The 19,137-nt window shown below is 46.0% G+C and overlaps 2 protein-coding genes across 2 annotated transcripts; one reads left to right on the forward strand and one right to left on the reverse strand.

Annotated features, from left to right (window-relative positions):
• Positions 1 to 5,729: 5,729 nt before the first annotated feature.
• LOC122157345 (actin-binding protein IPP-like) lies at positions 5,730 to 13,853 on the forward strand. The gene is made up of 9 exons (XM_042812937.1): positions 5,730 to 5,770; positions 6,981 to 7,357; positions 7,532 to 7,963; positions 8,053 to 8,208; positions 8,960 to 9,127; positions 10,463 to 10,600; positions 10,888 to 11,010; positions 11,681 to 11,901; positions 12,820 to 13,853. The coding sequence occupies exons 1-9, from the start codon at positions 5,730 to 5,732 to the stop codon at positions 13,042 to 13,044; spliced, it is 1,881 nt and encodes a 626-aa protein (XP_042668871.1). The 3' UTR covers positions 13,045 to 13,853.
• A 2,209-nt stretch (positions 13,854 to 16,062) lies between these two features.
• Positions 16,063 to 18,242, reverse strand: TMEM69 (transmembrane protein 69). The gene is made up of 2 exons (XM_042812938.1): positions 17,936 to 18,242; positions 16,063 to 17,349 (listed from the first exon to the last, which is right to left on the reverse strand). Exons 1-2 carry the CDS (start codon positions 17,978 to 17,980, stop codon positions 16,621 to 16,623), a joined length of 774 nt encoding a protein of 257 aa, XP_042668872.1. The 5' UTR covers positions 17,981 to 18,242; the 3' UTR covers positions 16,063 to 16,620.
• Positions 18,243 to 19,137: the final 895 nt, after the last annotated feature.

The following is a 19,137-nucleotide window of genomic DNA, read 5'->3' on the forward strand; positions in this document are numbered from 1 at the left end:
TGCACTGCCAGGAGCCATTCCCAACCAGATCTGTGCACTGCCAGGAGCCATTCCCAACCAGATCTGTGCACTGCCAGGAGCCATTCCCAACCAGATCTCTCTCGGCAGTTCCCTAGAGCTGGTCAGGATAGGTGAGCTGAGCCTGCTGCTTGGGAATTATTGATGTCACTTATGATGATAAACCTCAGTTTTAACACTCACAGACTGAAAAGGACTTCATCATCCTTCTGCAATACAAATACTTAATTCTACGTATATTTCACTACCAAGTGTTATTACCAAAACTTGCTTCCTGTGCCTTGTGCCACTGGAAGGCTTTCTTCACCAGGTTACTCAACAGTTCTCACCTTCAGTTTAGTTGTGCCAGCCATAATTTTCTCCAGTATCTCTAGAGCCCTAATCTATTTTTATAGTTCCTAATTCCACACTGATATTGATTGCAAAATAGCTTCCCTTTTGCAAAATAATAAATACCAATAATGGCAGCATTTTCAACTAGTGCTGCATTTTTCACAGGCAGGTTTTACTAAAAGTATTTTATAAGTATTAATTAATCTTCAAAATACACCCGAGAGGAAGAGTGAGCAAACTGAGTCAGTGGGATGGAGTCAGTAAGGAACTTATCTGATTGCTGCAAGTGTTGCAGAAGGAGGACTAGCACAAACAAGTCCTCTTTCAGAGACTCATTTCACCCTGGAAGTGAAGTTGTGCTTTGCAAGGTAAACCTTGGACAAATGTTAAAACTTGCAGAAACCTGAACATCGAGGAAAAAAAAAAAAGCTCAGACAATAAAACACAGTATAAGAAGTCATTAAACAATGCATTTCCATCACCTTGAATAACAAAATGATAAATGTTATCACTGTTAGCTTATTTCAAACAAACAACATCACAGTGGGCTGATTTTCCTAACTGAGATACAACCAGCCTGCTGGAAAAAAAAGAAAGCTGTAGATGAGGGCCTCTGAAGGATTTTGGTAACATTTGATGTGACATTGTGATAAGGAAACAGAGAAAACTGAAGTGCAAACAAAAACACTGCAACAGAGGTTCAGAACTGCTTACAAACGAATTACACCACCACTATGTTTATGTTGTCATTAAATTCAGACAGGTCTTTTGTTAGGAATCCCAAAGGGTTTGCTCCTATTGTAGTCAATTAAGCAGGCATCATCTCAGCCCCCAAAGGTGAAGCTCTACAAAGGGAAATGAAAAATGCTTGCACTGCAGAAAGGTAAATCAAGGGGGGAAAAAAAAAGCAGGGAGATACACAGCAAAGGAACAGCAGAGCAGCCACAGAGCTGGGATGGGTATCAGTTGCCGATGCCATTTACAGTCAAAACATCATACTGTGGAAGTTTTAATCCTTTCAGACTTCAGTATATACAGAACCCTGGATGCCCTGACTCACAGAGCACGCAGACACAGAGCTCACAGACATCCCACCAGCAATTACTCACGGCCTTCATGACAGACCTCACATTCCACAGAGGCTGTGCTTGTGGAATGACCCCACTACACGCACAGGCTGTGGAATGTGGTGGGTATCAGGCAGAGATCCCCGCATACTGAGATTAAACTCCATCCATCTTCTCAGTAAAATCAGCTCACACGTTCTGTAAACACAAGTGCAATACTTTCTGAGAGAAAGACAATGATCCCAGTATTGATGTAACACTACGTAGGGAGCAGGTCAGTTGAAGCTGCAGGACCACTCCCAACAAACAGTGAATAAAAGAGCCAGCTGAGGAAATCAATCACCTGCTTCAGCTAAGCATGAAGACGCAATGAGGATCAGACCCAAACCATCTGTCACTTTCTCACACCCCCAAGAAAAGGTTGCAGCGATCCCTTCCTACTGAGATGTAACATCTCACAGAAATGAAAGCAGGAAACTCATCCTGCTGCACATTTTTGCTTCCTTTAGCTACTAAAAGCATCTCTGTTTCGATCACCAACTGCTATCTGACTCTTAGCATTCTTTTGAGCTCCCCCCTCGGAAATGCAGTGAGCTCTCTGTGGAGTTTGCCTTGGTTCCCCTCTCAGACAGCTGTGATTAATTCCATATTCAAGCTCTTGAGTTAATTCTCTCATTAGATCACTTTCCTTCTTCATGGAATGATTATTCCCACAAGAGAAATGAGAAAAACTAAAACAATATTGTGTTAGTATTTGACACACTGCATCCAGGATGTTTACTTTAAATCAAGTTGCTTGGAATTGCTCCAGACCTTCGGCTTAAACAAGAATCTTCCAACCAGTGGGGAACTGCAGCCACATGTTGCACAACGTTCCTATTTCACTGGAATTTCAACAAACTTCCTGCTAGGTAAGCGTACCCTGAACATAAACCTCTCCACACAAGAAAGTCAGAAGACAACACATGAATTGCTGGAACACACCTGAAAGATTTTTCTTTTCCTGACTGTTTTGTACCGTACACCCACCAGCTCTCTAACCAAGACCAGCTGTAAAAGTGCAGCTTACAGCAAGTGCTGAAACGCTACCAGTGCTCCTGAAATCACACACCATTAGCTGTGAACATCACGTTCTGTCTGGAGGCTCTCACAGCTCAGACTCTCCCCAGCTGTGCTGCCTGCCAGGTGGCTCTCTGGGTCTGGGTGCCATTGCAGGACATGGTGCCCTTCAGCTGGACTCCAGCACAGCCTGCTTCTCAGTGCTAAGTGGATGCTCAGGAGAGTTTCTCAGTAACAAGTTTAAGAATGCTAAACCTGTTTAAACTGACAACTCTCTTATCAGGCAGTTACCTGAATGTTATCCTTACCTGAAGCCATATTACAGTGAGAGCAATGAAAGTACTTAATCACTTTATCAATTAATTCCAAAGTAGTCAAAAATGTTGAGAAAAGCTGAGGGCAAGAAGACAGGGCAGGGGAAGAAAATCTCAAGTTTTCATGCAAACCATATGTGCTGAGGCTGCCTATGCAGAAAAGCTAGCTTTGAAGACCCCTCTTGTCCTCCATCTTTGACCAACTCCAGTTCAGATCTTTACCCTACACACACATGCATAATTGTTAAGATGCGTTATTTCTTGCAGGAATAAAGCTCATCTTGCTCATGGGTCTGGCCCAATCCTGCCAAGAGAGCCTTCTTGTATCTGGCCTAAGTCTGGAAAACTTGTTATCTCACTGTAAAGCACAATGAATTTCCCTACTAAGATGGGAAACATCCAGACCCTGAAGGAAAGCTTCTTCAGCCACTAAGGCTTCAGTACACCTGAGCCAACAGGAAGTTTGTGTGGGTATCTAATTAGAATCTAGTGCCCCCAGCTCATTAGAGGCTTTTGACTGAGAGCAGACAACATGATTACCAGCTCCATAGGGACTCATCACACAGCTCCACCACTTCACTAAGAAAACATGCACGGCTGAGACTGATGATCTGCACCACTGCTTTATGCATGCAATGGTACTCACATGACACGTGGGCACGTGTAGGCCTTAGCAAAAAGAAGGGTAGCTTGGAAGAGTAAAGAGCATAGTTCAGTGCACTACAGGTATTTCTAATCCGCATCACCTCTCATAAAGTGGTTCTGCACTTCTCCAGTTTCAGCTTCCCTAGAAGTTTTACCTCAAGTTCTTACAAAATGTAGGGAAATTGAGTAAGAATGGTTGCATCCTATGGGAGCTTTATGAGCTGGATGCCAAAGCATGATAGAAGCTCCTTTCCTTTTTGGTGAGGCCATTCAACACTCATCTGGTAGGTCACGTGTACTGAAACACAAATGGTAGCTACAAGCAGGTAATGAGAGAAGAGCTGAAAAACAGCAACTGAAAAGTGATTCTCTATCACAAAACATTCCACAGGGTTTGTCATACCTACAGACAGCCAAGGTCTGAGTTTCACATCTCCTCTGCAACAGAGAACTTTAGCAATGAAGTATCATAAGAAACACTTTGGGATTATTCTTTGATTATTATGTCAAAATGATCCCCAAAGCTACAGGTACAGGAGACAGTACAGCACAACTGCACTTTCAAATCAATTATTGTTCTTGTAGGTTTTTTTGAGACTAAAAGCCCTTCATTTTACGGAGCTCAGGAAAAAAAAAATCTAAGACCTTCCCAAAATAAAGAACTACAATACCCAGACAAGTAACACATATTAGCCACCCATTCTTGCTGCATGTTCAGAAAATATCATCCTGTACAGACAGCACCACCTGCAGGATTTGAGAGTGGAAGCAGACACCTCACCCAGCAGAGCATCGCCCGGGTGTCTGGACAGGTTTTCCAGAGAAGCCCTCAACCAGAGAAATCTGAGCAGGCAGGGAACTCCATGAAATATCCCAAGGAAGACTGCAGTTCTTCGGCCCCCTGGCACAGCACAGGGCTTTTTCAGGAGAAAGCCTAAAAATGTTATTTGTCAGATTGCTCTCACTGAGAGGTCTTGGTATTGCAATAGCAGCACTTCTGTGCAGGTGTGGCCAGTGGGGCACACGGAGGAATACCTGCCATGCCTTTTTTGACACCTGTCCTATGGGTCAGTAAGTACTCAGCTGGCTTCCGGCAAACACCACGTTAGGAACCTATTAAATTAAAACTGAAATCATCTTTAATTCCTTCACTGTGATGTGTTGTCATTCTTGGTATTAATCAAAAGGCTTCTTGCTACACAGTACAATTTCACTGTCAAATGTACTTACAGGCTTATTACAAAAAAAACCCTAGTCTCCTTTAGGAGATGCACAACAGCATATGGGAGCATTAACTCCATCTTGTATGGCCTCCGCGTGGTTATAAAAGAAACATGCTGAAGCAGTGCCCTCTTCTGTACACACAACTAGTCAGCCACATTAACACAGTGCGGGACAGGCCTTCAGGGCAAAATTAGCAGTCTCAACAATGCTATTCTGTGCCTGTAAATTTGGCAGTATGGTGTGAAATCCTAATGCTGGCCAAGCGTCTACCAGCTGACATCAGCCTGCGCCTGAGCACTGAGAGGAATTCTAAGCCTTTTACTCACAGGCCACTTCCAATGAATAAAATGTCAGCACAAAGACAGCTCTGGATTCTTTTCCTGATTCATCAATGAAAGAAAATTCTCAAAGAATTTATCAGCCTGGCCTAAAACATATATGGAGCCATATCAGCATGCACCCAACGCATGCAACTGCAGGAACTTTACTTTTCTATTTCAGTACGTATTTTCTATGGATGTTTTTTTTGAGACCGGCTCAGAAGATCGTTTTACCATTCTAATGTCAAGAACAAAATGCTGATGAATGGAGAAAGCAACAGTCCCCAGAGAGTATCACAATTCAGATTTCTTTTCTGGAAGCACATTTAAAAGTTATTACAATGAAATACTGAATCATAAGAAAAGCCTGAGGGGCCATGACCATTGTAACTGTAAGCAGACATGTTTCTCTTTTCCCATACTCACAGTAAATAGATATGGAAGTGGTCCAAGAGGCTGATTTTTTTTATTATTTTTTTTTTTATTATTTTTTTTTTTTTTAATTTGGCTGCATGTCATGGTGAAATTGTCATGGAAAATTCAGCAGGGATGCTTTTGTATCACTGTTGGCTTTTTCAGACCCAAGGAATGAGAGGTGTAACTCAGTATGCGAAGCTCTTCCCTTTGTCAGTGCCCAGACATGCAGTGACTCAGTGAATCACACAAAGACTGCCCTGCCTCAGGACCAGCTCTGACCCCAGGCACCCTCAAAGTACTACTAGGCACTGTGGTGAAGCATCCATACTGGAATGAAGAGGAAGACCCAAATGCAGCATGATGCCATGCTGAGGTGCGTGGGCTGGCCATCCTTCAGGCAGTGCTGACCACGATGCCACACCGAGGATACACAGTCCCCATCATCCCATTCTCTAGGACTGCCTCAGGCAGAGGTTAACTGTCGTTTCTCCTCAGAAAAGAACGTAATATAATCACAGAATCATTAGGGCTGGAAAAGATCACCAAAACATCTGGTTCAACTCCACTCCACCATGCCCACTGACCACGTCCCTCAGTGCCACATCTCTGCAGTTCTTGAACACCTCCAGGGATGGTGACACCATCACCTCCCCTGGCAGCCTGTGCATCACTGCTCGTTGGAAGGAGAAACTGTTCCTAATATCCAACCTAAACCTCCTCTGGTGCAACTTAAGGACATCACTTCTCATTATCACAGCTACAAGGAGAAGAGGCCGACCCTCACCTCACCATAACCCCCTTTCAGAGAGTTGTAGAGAGCAATGAGGTCCTCCCTGAACCTCCTTTTGTTTCAAACTGAACAATACCAGCTCCTTCAGCTGCTCCCCATAACACCTGTGATCCAGACTCCTCATAGCTCCATTGCCCTTCTCTGGACACACTCCAGGGCTTCCATGCCTATCCTACCAGGAGGGGCAGTCAGTTTCCCCCTCACAAACACATTACAGTGTCTTGGATCACAGCTTGCAGAGGTAAGCCTGAGAGGAGTATGACTGAGTCTGTAAGGCAGTGCAGAAGGCCACTGTCACCACACAATCACACTGCACCCATTATTGAAAGGGACTCGCAGGTATCACAGAGTCCAACTCCTGGCTGCATACAGGCCCACCCAAAAACCAAACCATATTTCTGAGAGCCTTTTCTAAATGCTTCCACATCTCCAACGGGCTCTGTGCCATAGGAAGCCTGTTCCACCTGCTGATCGCCCTCAGCACCGCAGGCAGTAATGTCATCTATCAGGAGAATGATTGAAATCCACATTAAAAAAGCACCTTACAGAGAAGGGTCCATGGGAACGCTGGCCAGAGCTGCGAGCAAACAGGCTCCACAGGGGCAAGCGACCAGGCAGGCACACGGACAAAGGATCAAGCACTGCGAAGACAGGCGCGCTGCGAAGCCGCTTGAGGCCGCCGCCGCCGCCGCCACGCGCCCTCCTCACCGCACGCCTCACAGACGAAGACACGCACTCCCACCACCCGCATCGCGCATGCGCTGCGGAAAGGCGCGAGCACCTCCCGTTGCAGGCGCGGGTGGGGGGAGCTGCGCGTGCGCGAGCTCTGCCCCTCAGAGCGGTCAGAGGGCGGGAGGGGCGGTCGCGCCTCAGTGAGCGTCATGGCGTGTGTCGCGGCGGGCATTGCCGGCGGGAGCTCATTTTCGGACCGGCACGCTCGCCTCCTGCTGGCTCAGATCAACCGGCTGCGCGTCGGGCAGAGCTTCTGCGACGTGCGGCTGGAGGTGGGCTGCGAGACGTTCTCCGTGCACCGCCTGGTGCTGGCGGCCAGCAGCCCGTACTTCGCGGCGCTCTTCGCGGGCGGCATGAAGGAATCGGGGCGGGACGTGGTGCGGATCGCGGGCGTCGAGGCGGGCATCTTCCACACGCTACTGGACTTCATCTACACGGGTAACGGTGGGGCTGGAGGTCCCGTCCGTGAGGGGGGAGGGCGGTGGGTCCCGTCTGTGAGAGGGGCGGGCGGTCTCTGTGAGGGGTCCGGCTGTGGGGTGACGGGCTCTGGCAGCGCTCCGTTGCTCGCGCACGGCTTACAGCGGAGCTCCGCCGTCCTGTGCCCGCCCGCAGGCGTGGTGAGCATCGGCGAGCACAACGTGCAGGAGCTGATCGTCGCCGCGGACATGTTGCAGCTCAGCGAGGTGGTGGAGCTGTGCTGCGAGTTCCTGAAGGGCCAGATCGACCCACTGAACTGCATCGGCTTCTTCCAGTTCTCCGAGCAGATCGCCTGCCACGACCTGCTGGAGTTCACAGAGGGCTACATCCACGCGCACTTCCTGGAGGTGCAGGCTGGGGAGGAGTTCCTGGCGCTGAGCAAGGAGCAGCTGGTGAAGATCTTGCGGAGCGAGGACCTGAGCATTGAGGACGAGTACCAGGTGTTCCTGGCTGCTATGCAATGGATTTTGAAGGATCTGGGAAAAAGAAGGAAGCACGTGGTGGAAGTGCTGGAGCCTGTGCGATTCCCTCTGTTGCCGGCACAAAGGCTCTTAAAGTACATAGAAGGTGAGCGCAAAAAAGCCAGGAGTATCAGATGTTTGTTTTCAGGCAAGCCGTCTTAACCAAGTCTTTTCTAATCTGTTTCTTTCGTCAAGGTGTTCCAGATTTCAGCCTTCGGGTGGCTCTGCAAACTCTGCTGAAAGAATACTGTGAAGTCTGTAAATCTCCTAAAGAAAACAAGGTCAGCAGTTTTCTGCAAGCTTCTAAAGGTCGTCCACGGAGGAAAGCCAGGAAGTACCTTTATGCAGTAGGTTAGAATGTGGCTGTTTGAAACTTATAAAACAAATGATGAAGTGGTATCTTCTATTACAGTACTGACAGAAATGCTGGACTACTTTTTATTCAATGGGAAGACACAAAAAGAGCAGTATGCTTCATCTGGCTGATTTGCAATCTTGGCTGCTTTCTACTTAAAATTGCACAGTGGGGGAGCATTCATATTTTGCATCATTATGATGTGGCATTCAAAGCCTAGATCTGCCTTTTAAAAGTTATTTGCCTTGGGTGGAAAGCTGCAAATCAGCATGGTTCACTAGAGGAAATGCATACTGGCATATACAGATTCCCTGCACTTTTTTTTTTTTTCTGAAAGCTGATGTTTTCTCAGTACAGAATATTTATTTGATGGGATACTTGCGATCTCAAGTTTTCACCAGAGCTACAGCACTGTATTGAAAATAAATACTTTTTTTTTTTTCCTCCACCCTGTGAGAAGTAACAATTATAAGATAGCAAAAGCTGGTCTCTGCCTTTTACCAAGATTATGAATGTCTGTAGTGATACAATGAAGTGCAGTAGCACAAGTTACCTGACCTTCAAGGTGACCTTTCTTCTGTATGTGATGGAGAACTAATGCAGTTTGGAAAAGCCTGATTCCTACTAACAGTAGAGTGCTGCTGCTATGGATTTTCTGTTGGCTTTTCTTCTGCGTTTTACATGTTAAGATCATGGGGTTGAGCAGGAAGCTCTTACTCAGCTGTGACCTTTCCATTTGCTTTCTAGGAGGGTACACCCGACTGCAAGGAGGACGTTGGAGTGACAGCAGAGCCCTCAGCTGTGTGGAGCGGTTCGACACTTTCAGCCACTACTGGACTACGGTGTCTTCCCTCCGCCAGGCCCGTAGCGGGCTGGGTGTGGCTGTTGTTGGAGGAATGGTCTATGCCATTGGAGGTAAAACCTGAAACAAGCACGCACTTTGGGCGCATTCCTAATGCTAATGGTAATATCAATGTTAAATAAGTGTCTGTTATATGAAGTATGCATGTTCTTTTGAAAGAGAATACCCAATGAAATTAACTGAAGAGCTGATATGCATCAGAGAGAGACATTGTCGTCTTGCTATGATTTCAGAAAGCTGAATAGATTGTGTTTATTTTAGGAGTATGTGCCCTGTAGTGGTACAGTAAACTCCTGTTCCTTAACCGCAATGTAAGAATATCATTTTTGTTATATTTTGATCATTCTTAGGCTAGAATTGATAGATGCAGAGGTTCATTTCCTCACAAATGAGTGGTTAAGTAGCCAGTACATTATTGGTGCTGTGTCCTGCACTGACTTACTAACCTGATAGGGATCGGTGCTTTGTGTTTTGTTTGTGGACATGTTTACTCTTGGAGATGGACGTTTTCTTCAAAAGTAAGCCTGCAGTATTGCATAGGCCTAACACTGCACAGTCTAAAGTCCAGTACTTCCAGTTTTCCTGACTGAATTTAAGTCCTTCAGGGATGTAAAGTCTTCTGTTAAAAAGATACTGGAGAAATCATGGGTAGAGTTTTTAAAAACTATTTTTCCTCGAAATAGTACTGAGGAAGCCAGCAGTAGGTAATATAAATTGTAGCTTCAGTAATAGCTGAATTTAGGGTATCTTGCTTCTCTATTGTTGCTGCTGTGAGTGTACTGGTTAGGGTTCCAATGTTGGCCATTTCTTAGTGGCCATTCTTTCCTCTTGTGGTATAGCAACTCTGAGGTAAGCATATATCAGTGTTCAGATACACTGAGAGGTGTTAGGTACTCTGCAGTCTTGTGTGCTATGGGTAATTGCATCTCTTCTCTCACTTCTAATCTTGTAGAAGCGCACAGAATGAGAGGCAAGACATCTGCTTGTCTGCCTATCTGGAAGGGCTTGTTAGGTATGTTTGCACAAGGATGTGATGAGTACCTCTACCTGCCAATCCTTAAGGAATGCATATGCATACTGGCTTTGTCACCACAGAATGCATTCTTTAGCCTTGAAAATTGTGTTGTGCTGCAAAATAAAATGTGTATAGCACTGGTTGTTCATTCCTGATGTTTTCAGTAATGTTTCAGGGAACTGTTGATGAATGCTGTTTCAAGTGATGATTCAGTTCTGGGTATCAATGAAGCTTTTGCTGTTCTGGCTGTTTGGCTAGCTGAAAGGAAAATCTTGTATTCTTACACTCTTTTGTCCTAGGAAGAGTTGAAAAATTTGCATCTGCAGTGCAGATCTGTAGTTCCCGTGTCTGTGTGCTTTCTCTTATTACGCAGGTGAGAAGGACTCAATGATTTTTGACTGTACTGAATGTTACGATCCTGTCAGTAAGCAGTGGACGATTGTGGCTTCCATGAACCATCCTCGCTGTGGACTGGGAGTGTGCACGTGCCGTGGTGCTATCTATGCTTTAGGTAATTCTTTTTTCCACTAGGTGAGGTTAATCTTAGAGGTGTTAATTCATGGGAAGTTGTTTTGGTTTTTAATATTATGGCTTAATGTTACCTATCTGCAGCTTTGAAAAAGACCTGTTCAAATGAGCATTAGTACACCAGGTCTCTGTGGATTAGTTATTGTTCAGCTCTAACTTATTTCCCTAGCAGAATTGATGTTGTTCTGTTGCAGGACACACAGTGTTACCTGCAATTTAGGCACTGCTTCATACCATTAAATGCTTTCCTGTGTTTGTTGGCATTTGCAGGAGGTTGGGTTGGGGCAGAGATCGGCAACACAATTGAAAGATTTGATCCTGAAGAAAATAGTTGGGATGTGGTGGGAAGCATGGTTGTGCCCCGTTATTACTTTGGATGTTGTGAAATACAAGGTGAGGATTGTTAAGCTTGCTTCCAAAACCCTCTTGGGCTCTTGGAACTCTTCAGAAACAGTTATGTTTCAGTCACGAGTTCTTACTTTTGTCTTGTCCTGTCAGTTGCAGAAGATTGTGCCTTGCTTTTTTGTCCTCCTAACACGTGTTTCTACAGAAATTATACTATAGAGGTCTTTCTCTGTCTGCTGCCTTTTATGTCATGAAAGTAGTTTATATATGGCTGTTGGTATGATTATCCAGCTAATCTATTAAGTTGATTATCCTTCCTGCTATTGCTTTTATGTATCTCCAGCTTTTGGGTTCATGTGCATGGCTTTTTGACAACCTGTGGCAATTCTTCAGATTATTTCGGGACGGTTGTGTCTGAAGGTTTAAGCTGTATGTGTGCTTTTTATGCATCTGATCCAAGTATTGACAGAGGCTCCAGCCTTCTGAATTCTCCACCCTTCACTTGATTGACGGTTGCTTTCATCAGAGCTTCTAGTGCTTGAGCACAGGGTTACTTACCTGAAAACTTTGTATGCTAATTCTGGACAAATAAAGGATTCTATTTGGGATTCTTGAATCATCTTAATGGCAAGCTGAAATGGATGCCATGAGAAGCATTTTCTGTCTTTCAAGACTTTGTATTGTGAAACCTCACATAGGAAAAACTATATTTCTACAGGTCTAATTTATGTTGTTGGTGGTATCAGCCATGAGGGAGTAGAGCTGCGTTCTGTTGAAGTCTACGACCCGCTATCTAAACGTTGGTCTGAGCTTCCTCCCATGGGCACCCGAAGAGCGTATCTCGGTGTAGCTGCTCTCAATGATTGTATCTATGCTGTTGGAGGCTGGAATGAATCTCAAGATGCGCTTGCTACTGTAGAAAGATACTCCTTTGAAGAGGTATGGTGGAGTCCCTTCCTTTCAGAAACGTAGACTGCGTGGACTTTGTATAAAATGCTGTGGAAGTAGCCTGCTTCCTTCCTTTAAAAAGAAAAAACGAATAATTTCCAGCTCTGCTTTTCCTACTGGCTGGTAATCCAAGTTGGGGGTGGAAGGAGTTCCGGTGACCTCTGAGTCTGTGTGTCCTAACCAGCTTGTAGCATTCTGCTGATCTAACCCGTATGTTTATGAAAACTGTATGCGTGCTTTTGGGAAACTGGAAGCTAACCAAGCTCAGATACTTCATACTTAGGTAAATACTTGTCAAAGTAGAGGTAGTGGAATAAATTTCCCCTTCTCCTCCTGCGATAGAATGAATTACACTCTCCAGAGAGAACAAGTAAGAGTTGCCCTTTGCTGCGTGACTTGAGAATCTTTCTTCTGCATAAAAATGTGGTGGTTGTTTCAATGCAACTAGAAAGATTGCTTTGAATACAGTATTAGTCCTGGCTATTACTGCTCATGTTTATATGATGCTCTTTGCAACAGAAAGTTGCTGAAAGCAGCATGTATTCCATGGTGGCATTCTGTTCTGTACTGTTCTCCTTGTTTCCCATCTCAAAGCGCGTGTGGTTCTCTGATCTGGAGACGGGCTGCATCACACGGTGACTGAAGAAGGGAAGGGGTGTTGTGTAGACAGGGTGTGATCTGTTCTTTAGAGACTGCTACCACATGGACCTCTTGTGAAAGTGCTGGCATTACAGTATCAATAACACACTTGCTACTATGCACATAGCATAGTGTTTGAATTGTGATGTTTGCATAGTTAACATGTTTCAGTCTTTAAGGCTAAAAAGCTGCTTTTATCAGAATTGGGCCATACCCTAAAACTGCTTGTTGATTTTTTTTTTTTTTTTTTTTTCTTCATGTTCTCATTAGGAAAAGTGGGTCGAAGTTGCACCAATGAAGATGCCAAGAGCTGGTGTCTGTGTTGTGACTGTGAATGGATTTCTTTATGCCTCGGGAGGCCGTGCTCCCAGTCATGACTTTGCTGCTCCAGTAACCTCTGACTCTGTTGAAGTTTATAACCCTCACATGGACAGTTGGACTGAAACTGCCAACATGATCACCAGCCGCTGTGAAGGAGGTGTAGCTGTGCTGTAAAGTGCAAGGAAGAAAACTCATCCAAGGAATGAGTGAGTATCTGCCTCCTCTGGTTTCCGGTTTCATTGGCCAGAAACCTCTTCTATCAGCAGAACCTTCAGTAGAAACAGGGGGCTTAGATCAGAGGGCTTTTCCGAAGCAAAAGGAAATATTAAAACTCTTGCCCTTCAAAGTAAATGGGCTTATCCCAGAGTAGGAATGCCTCTTATGACTGGATTAAGATTTATTAAATGCCAAACTTGCCCTGTACTGATCTGAAGAAATCATTCCAGCACACTAGAGATGTTAGATCTCAGATGTGTCAGTCAGTATCTTCAGCTGGCCTTACAGTCTGGAAGAAGGTTGCTATGGATGGCTAGGAGTTCCCTGCCGATAAAAGCAGGCTGGCTACTTGACTGGCATTAGTTGTCCTTTGCTGATAGAAAACAAGAAAAAGAAGAGATGGGAGAGACTTGGTACCTCCACTTAGGACCTAGATGCATTTGAGCCTCTCTGCAGCTGCAGGGCATGGGCACTAAATATTAATTAGATGTTTACTTTCCTGCCACCCCCCCAACTTTGATGGTAAGTGGCTGAGGACTTCCTATTATGGAAAGCTATTCTTGCAGTTCTAATAATGTCATTCCACTTCAGCACAGGCTTTTTTTACTCAGTGGAGTCAGCGATGGCAATAGAGCTCCTTTTCTGTATAAACTGATTATTGTAAATGGAAGCGGCATTAGTTAGATGAGTTGTTTTTGCAGTGAGGACAGCTCTTAGACTAAAAACCTAAGGAAAACCTTTTGCCCATTTTTTTTTTTTCTTTTTTAGCTGTGTTTTATGCTGTGTGGCACGTGCTGTGATTTGGCATCTGAATACATGCTCTTATACAAGGTTCACACGTTCATCCTTGCTGCATTTTATACCTTGCCTCTTCCAAATTAGTGTGGACAGAGCCTTTTGTAGTGGAAATAGCTGTGTTCAGCATTGAGGTGATGCTGTTAGTGTGTCTTTCCTTAAGGAATTCATATTTAGCTTGGATACACTCCTAGAATACTCGCCAGGAGTTTGGAGTTATTTCTAGCTTCATCAAATGAGTGTTGTACTTGAAGTTGCTTTTTGCACACTGCAATTGCATTGTCTGCACAGCTGTGGATGACTCGGATAGGAGTCTGAAATAAAGCTGCTTGAACATGAGATACAGTGTTACCCTAGACCATAAAATCACAACTGGAGTGGCAGAGAACAGGAAGCCTGCATTATGAGACAAGGGGGCACTCGTACCAAGTCCACATCTCTTTCATGCAGCTAACAAATTAACAGATGAGTAAAAGCCCCCAGAGTCAGTGTTGCAGGTACATTAGGAATCCAGGTTTTGCATTCTAACACAGGACTGAGAGATTGCCAGGTTAAAATGTGCTAGATGGTTGAGCATTTGTTTTCTCTGATCACTCAATCGTTGTATATGTTTTACTTCAAAATTATTTCTTAATTATGTCTATTTGTCTTTTTTTCAAGTTTGAACTTGTTTTAAGCAGTTTTTCTAATAAAATACACTTTCATAACTGAATATGGAATACTCTTGAATAGGGTGTTTTCCTACCATAATGTCTTGTATTGTTGCTGTTTTCATCTAGTGAGTTGTCCTGTTCTTTAACTGAAGTCCTGTTCCTGGTAGGACGCTGGGAGAGAGTGATTATACATTTTGCCTGCTTCAAGCTGCAAATACCACACTTCTGTAGTAAAATTCTCATTAATTTCTCTTCAGTATAAAGTCACTGCAAGTGTGGCTGCCTTATCAGCTCCATGCAGCCCTCTCTGAAATGAAATTATAGGCAATATTTCTTAAGTTTTGTTATTTGTTGAGGAACCTTCTTGAGACACATGAGAAACACCGTCTTCACTATATTTTATTCATTTGGGAATTCTATGCGCTCACTTCTCCTTCCCATAAACTTTCTGGTTCAGATTATCTTGAGGGCATCTGCTGTTGGTCTGAAGCTGCCTTCTCCAGTTCCTGTGGTTGATTTTGATGTTTGAGCTTGGAGGCTGTAATCAGCTGCTCCCAGCTACTCAGCAATCTTTCCCTGACTTAGAACAAAATCTGGATCCACTTAAAAAAACTGTCATATTTAAAAAAGAATAACACTGTGTTTACAAATAAAGTTTTTATTTATTTTATATTCGGAGAGCATCAAGTATACTGCTGATTTGGGGATATGGTGCTGTGAACACATAAAAGGTAGTGGGGTAAGAGGAGAGATTCATGGACATAGCTGCTGTTTCAGCAACACCATAGAAGAAGATGGCATCATCTTTAGGCAGGTTTCCTAAATTGTTCTTTGCAGAACGAGCAGATAAAACTGAAGTTATGGTGGGTGCTTTGTTCTTCACAACCAACAGTGCTTTATGTGTACTATGAGGATCATATAAATTAGTCCTGAGGGTACATGGATATCAAACATTGCCTTTCTTCTTGCATCTTAAGATAAAAAGCCTATAGTAAATATGCTCATATGCAACGTATTAAGCTTCCTGGGGTAGCTGAGGATAGAAAAGAAAATCTGTGTGATGGGCACTTGTTTCTTCCTTGAGATTTCGTTAGGAAGTAGACTTACATGCAAAGTCGTGTCAATAACCAGCTACTCAGGGAGAGCGTGCAGGCCACAACTGTGTTTGTACCTTCCCATGGTGCACAAATAAAACTACTCTTGAGGAGGGAGAAGACACAAAACTTCTTTCAATTCTACTGCCTGATCCTTTCATGTTAGCAGTAGATCTGTGTCCTACCAAGCAGCAATCGATGGTACTTCACGATCATGTGTTGCAAGCAGCTTCACTGCTTAAGTAGCCCTAAGACCAAGCAAAATCCAGGAGCAGATGGGCTGGCTCTCCTTTTTATTTAAGTCTAAATAGTAAGCTAATCTGTTTTTGTAGCACTTCATTGAAGATAAAAAGTTGCCCCTTCCAGCCTTCCCCATGGCAGCTTAATGGTATACTTCAGGTGAACTCTGACCTCAGCTTGCCACTGCAAACAAACCTCACCTACCCTTTCTTTCCACTTTAAGTTCTATGTGATTAAGCTCTGGACATCTCCTCAATTTGAAATAAGGTTGAGTTCTTGGTGGTTTTTTTCACACTTCCACAAAACAGGAACTGAAGGTGTACGTACTTTTGCACAATTCTCTATTTCTTTCAGTGATAAACTTACTGCTTTCACCTTGACATCATTTAGAGCACACACCACTACATCATTGTTCTCCCTCCCACAGAATGTTATCACATTATAGTCAAACCAGATACTTCGATAATTCAGAACAGAGCAATTCATACCCATGACACGTGAATCTCCGCTTTAAATTCATCTAATCTCACTCAGGAACAATGCTTTGTTCTACAGATAATGGCAGATTCTGGCCTGCCTTGGACACAATCAGTATTTAGAGTGCTTCCCTTCTAAAGTTGAACTTACTTGCTCCAAGAATAAGTGTCTTGATCAATGCCCTCTTATGACTTCTGAGCACAAATAAGTCTTTATTTCCATATGACCTCAATGCAAATACATTATTAACAAATAAACAGCTTTTTCCCCTTGCTTTATTGTTTTGTGTTCTGCTTTTCAGGTCTGCTGATAATTAGCTCATGATCAGAAACCATCTTCACAGCTAAAGTAGCTAACAGTGATAATACTGCCACCACTGTTACCACTATCCTCAGTCCTTTAAACCAAAGAGGATAGGTAGGAAGAAGGGTAAGGTCATAGTGTAATGCTATCCCTAAGCTCAGCACAATCATTACTGCACTGCTAGCGATATCTTTAAAAAGCAAGGCTTGCCAGGCGAGCAGAGGAAGAACGGTGCTGTTGGCCAGGTTCAGCCAGTCTGGCTTGGCTGGGCTGTTTTCTGGGACAGCAAATCCCCACCTCATTCCCCCTATGAAAGAGACGATGACAGCACCATACGTAACCTGAACAAATGCCAGCTCTGGGTGGTAGGTCCTTTGGAAAACCATTAATAGCGGCATAGAAACAAGTGGAATTAGCCCTGCAAGGCTTAAGTAAAGGGCTGGCTTTGGAGAATCCTTCAGTGATTTCATACTCTGTCGCAACAGGCCTGGCTCTCGAGGAGGTTCTTGGGGAGGCTTTTTCTTTAAGAGTGGGAAAGACGTGTGAAAAGCCTGGAGTTTGACTGCACACACTGATAGTCTGCTGAGGCTCAGAGGTCTTGAGAGAAGACAAACATTTCTCTGCAGGGAGAGACAGGGAGAGGAGCACCTTGTCTTATTCTTTCCATGCAGGAGTAGTCTGGGACCAGTTAGCTTCTGCAGCTGCAATTAAAAAGTTTGTTCTTTTGAGCACCTTACAACACAGGCATTATTGTCCTACAGTTACCTGGAGTATCTATAAAATATTGAACTGAAGAGTTTTCTTGGCTGGATAACCCGACAGCTGCCCTTCCTCAAGGCTTTCTCATGTTTTGATCTAAGCAATTAAGCTGGCACAGCTGCTCAGCTCTTCCCAGTGAGCAAGCAGACGTTGCTCACTTTGAAAACACTTTCTGCAGCCACCTCTTCTCCCACCCACCCAAAGGCTAAGGGAGCATGCATCAGGCCTGACCAGAAAGGAACACAGCATGATCATTGGACAGTGCCCTCCCCGAAAGCAGCTACTATCCCATCATTGTTCAACAGCATCCGTGACAGTAATTATAGGAAAGAAAAAGAATGTAAACATCAGAACGTGATTTAAAAGAAAAGGAATCAGAGCTTTGGCCAAAGGCGGCTGTAAAAATAAGGGACGTGCTCAGAATAGCTGCAATGAATGCAAGCGTACTTTCGCTTGTGAGGCACTGCTTCCCAACGCTCCAATGGCACGTTTAAAGAAAAATGGAGCTTAAAGCCTGCAGGAACTTACTTGGAGAGGCGTGCGGGAGCAGCACCGCTGTATGAGATGGAACATGCTTGCTTTGTCCGGGTCCTGAAACAGCAGCCAAGCGGGTGGCTGGCCGAACCGCGAGTAGCTCAGCTCGTGCCTCAGGCCGCGCTCAGCATTCAGACGCGCGCTTCTCACTGTGCTGTACTGAGAGGTAAAGCCTCGACGCGCTCTGTAATTATTTATCCACCGCGGGATGTTTTGCTGCGGGTCGTTCCGGGAACCGACGTTGCAGGCCAGGCGAGGAGGAAGGCCAGCCGTGCGGGACGCGGCGCTTCCTGCGTACCGGGCAGCGCTCCAGCTGGGCTCCGCCTCGGCAGTCCGGGCGGGAACGTGCACGGCGTCGCTGGTTCCGCCGCACAGGGAAGAACGCAGCCGTGCGCGGCACCCAATACGCGGCCCGGCACGTGTCAGAAGGGCACCACGCGGCGCGCAGCCGTCGTGCCGCCTGACAGCCCCGCCGCGCCCGGCCCAAGCGCCGCGGGCTCCTGAGCTGGCCGGGCTCGGTCCGGTATTTTCTCAAGCTTGCGCACGCGGACGGCCACGAGACGCCATAGCGGAATAAGACTCCCAGGCTGCCCCGCGGCGCGGGGCTTTCTGGGACTCGTAGTAGTTCTCCGCGGCGCCCCAGAGACCGCGAGGACGGCGCCGATTGGCGGGGCGGGGGGCGCGCGCGCACCCTTATCCCTGCTCTGGGCGGCGGGCGCCGGGGGTGGGGGTGCGCTCCGCGTGGCCGCCGGCGGAGCCAAGTGGGCGTGGCCCTTCCGCCTCCCGGCCCCGCCCCCCTCTCTCGCAGGCCCCGCCCCCTCCGGCCCCCGGCCGGGCAGGGCCGGGCAGCCATTTTGGGCAGAGCTTTGTTATGGTTCTGGGGCCGCAGGAGGCAGCGGGAGAGGCCTGGCCGGTGAGTGCGGCGCCCACCTCCGTTCCCCGCGCTTCGCGGCGTCTCCGTCCGCCGCTCCGCCGGGCCCGGTGCCGGCTCCCCGCCTTCCACTCCCCGATCACCGGCCCCACGGCCTTGGAGCGGCCCGGCATGGGCCTCCCGCCAGGCCGGGACCCCTCTGGCGGCGGCGGCGGGGGGAGCGGGGCGGCCGCCGGGGGGAGCTCGGCGCTCCGGACCCGCCGCCCGCGCGGCCCCGGCCCTTCCGCCGCGGCGGGGGGAGCCGCGCTCCCGGGGGGCTCCGGGC

Source organism: Centrocercus urophasianus, unplaced genomic scaffold (assembly GCF_019232065.1).
Source record: "Centrocercus urophasianus isolate 14NV4802_14NV808 unplaced genomic scaffold, USGS_Curo_1.0 seq_1308, whole genome shotgun sequence".
Lineage (NCBI taxonomy): Eukaryota > Metazoa > Chordata > Aves > Galliformes > Phasianidae > Centrocercus > Centrocercus urophasianus.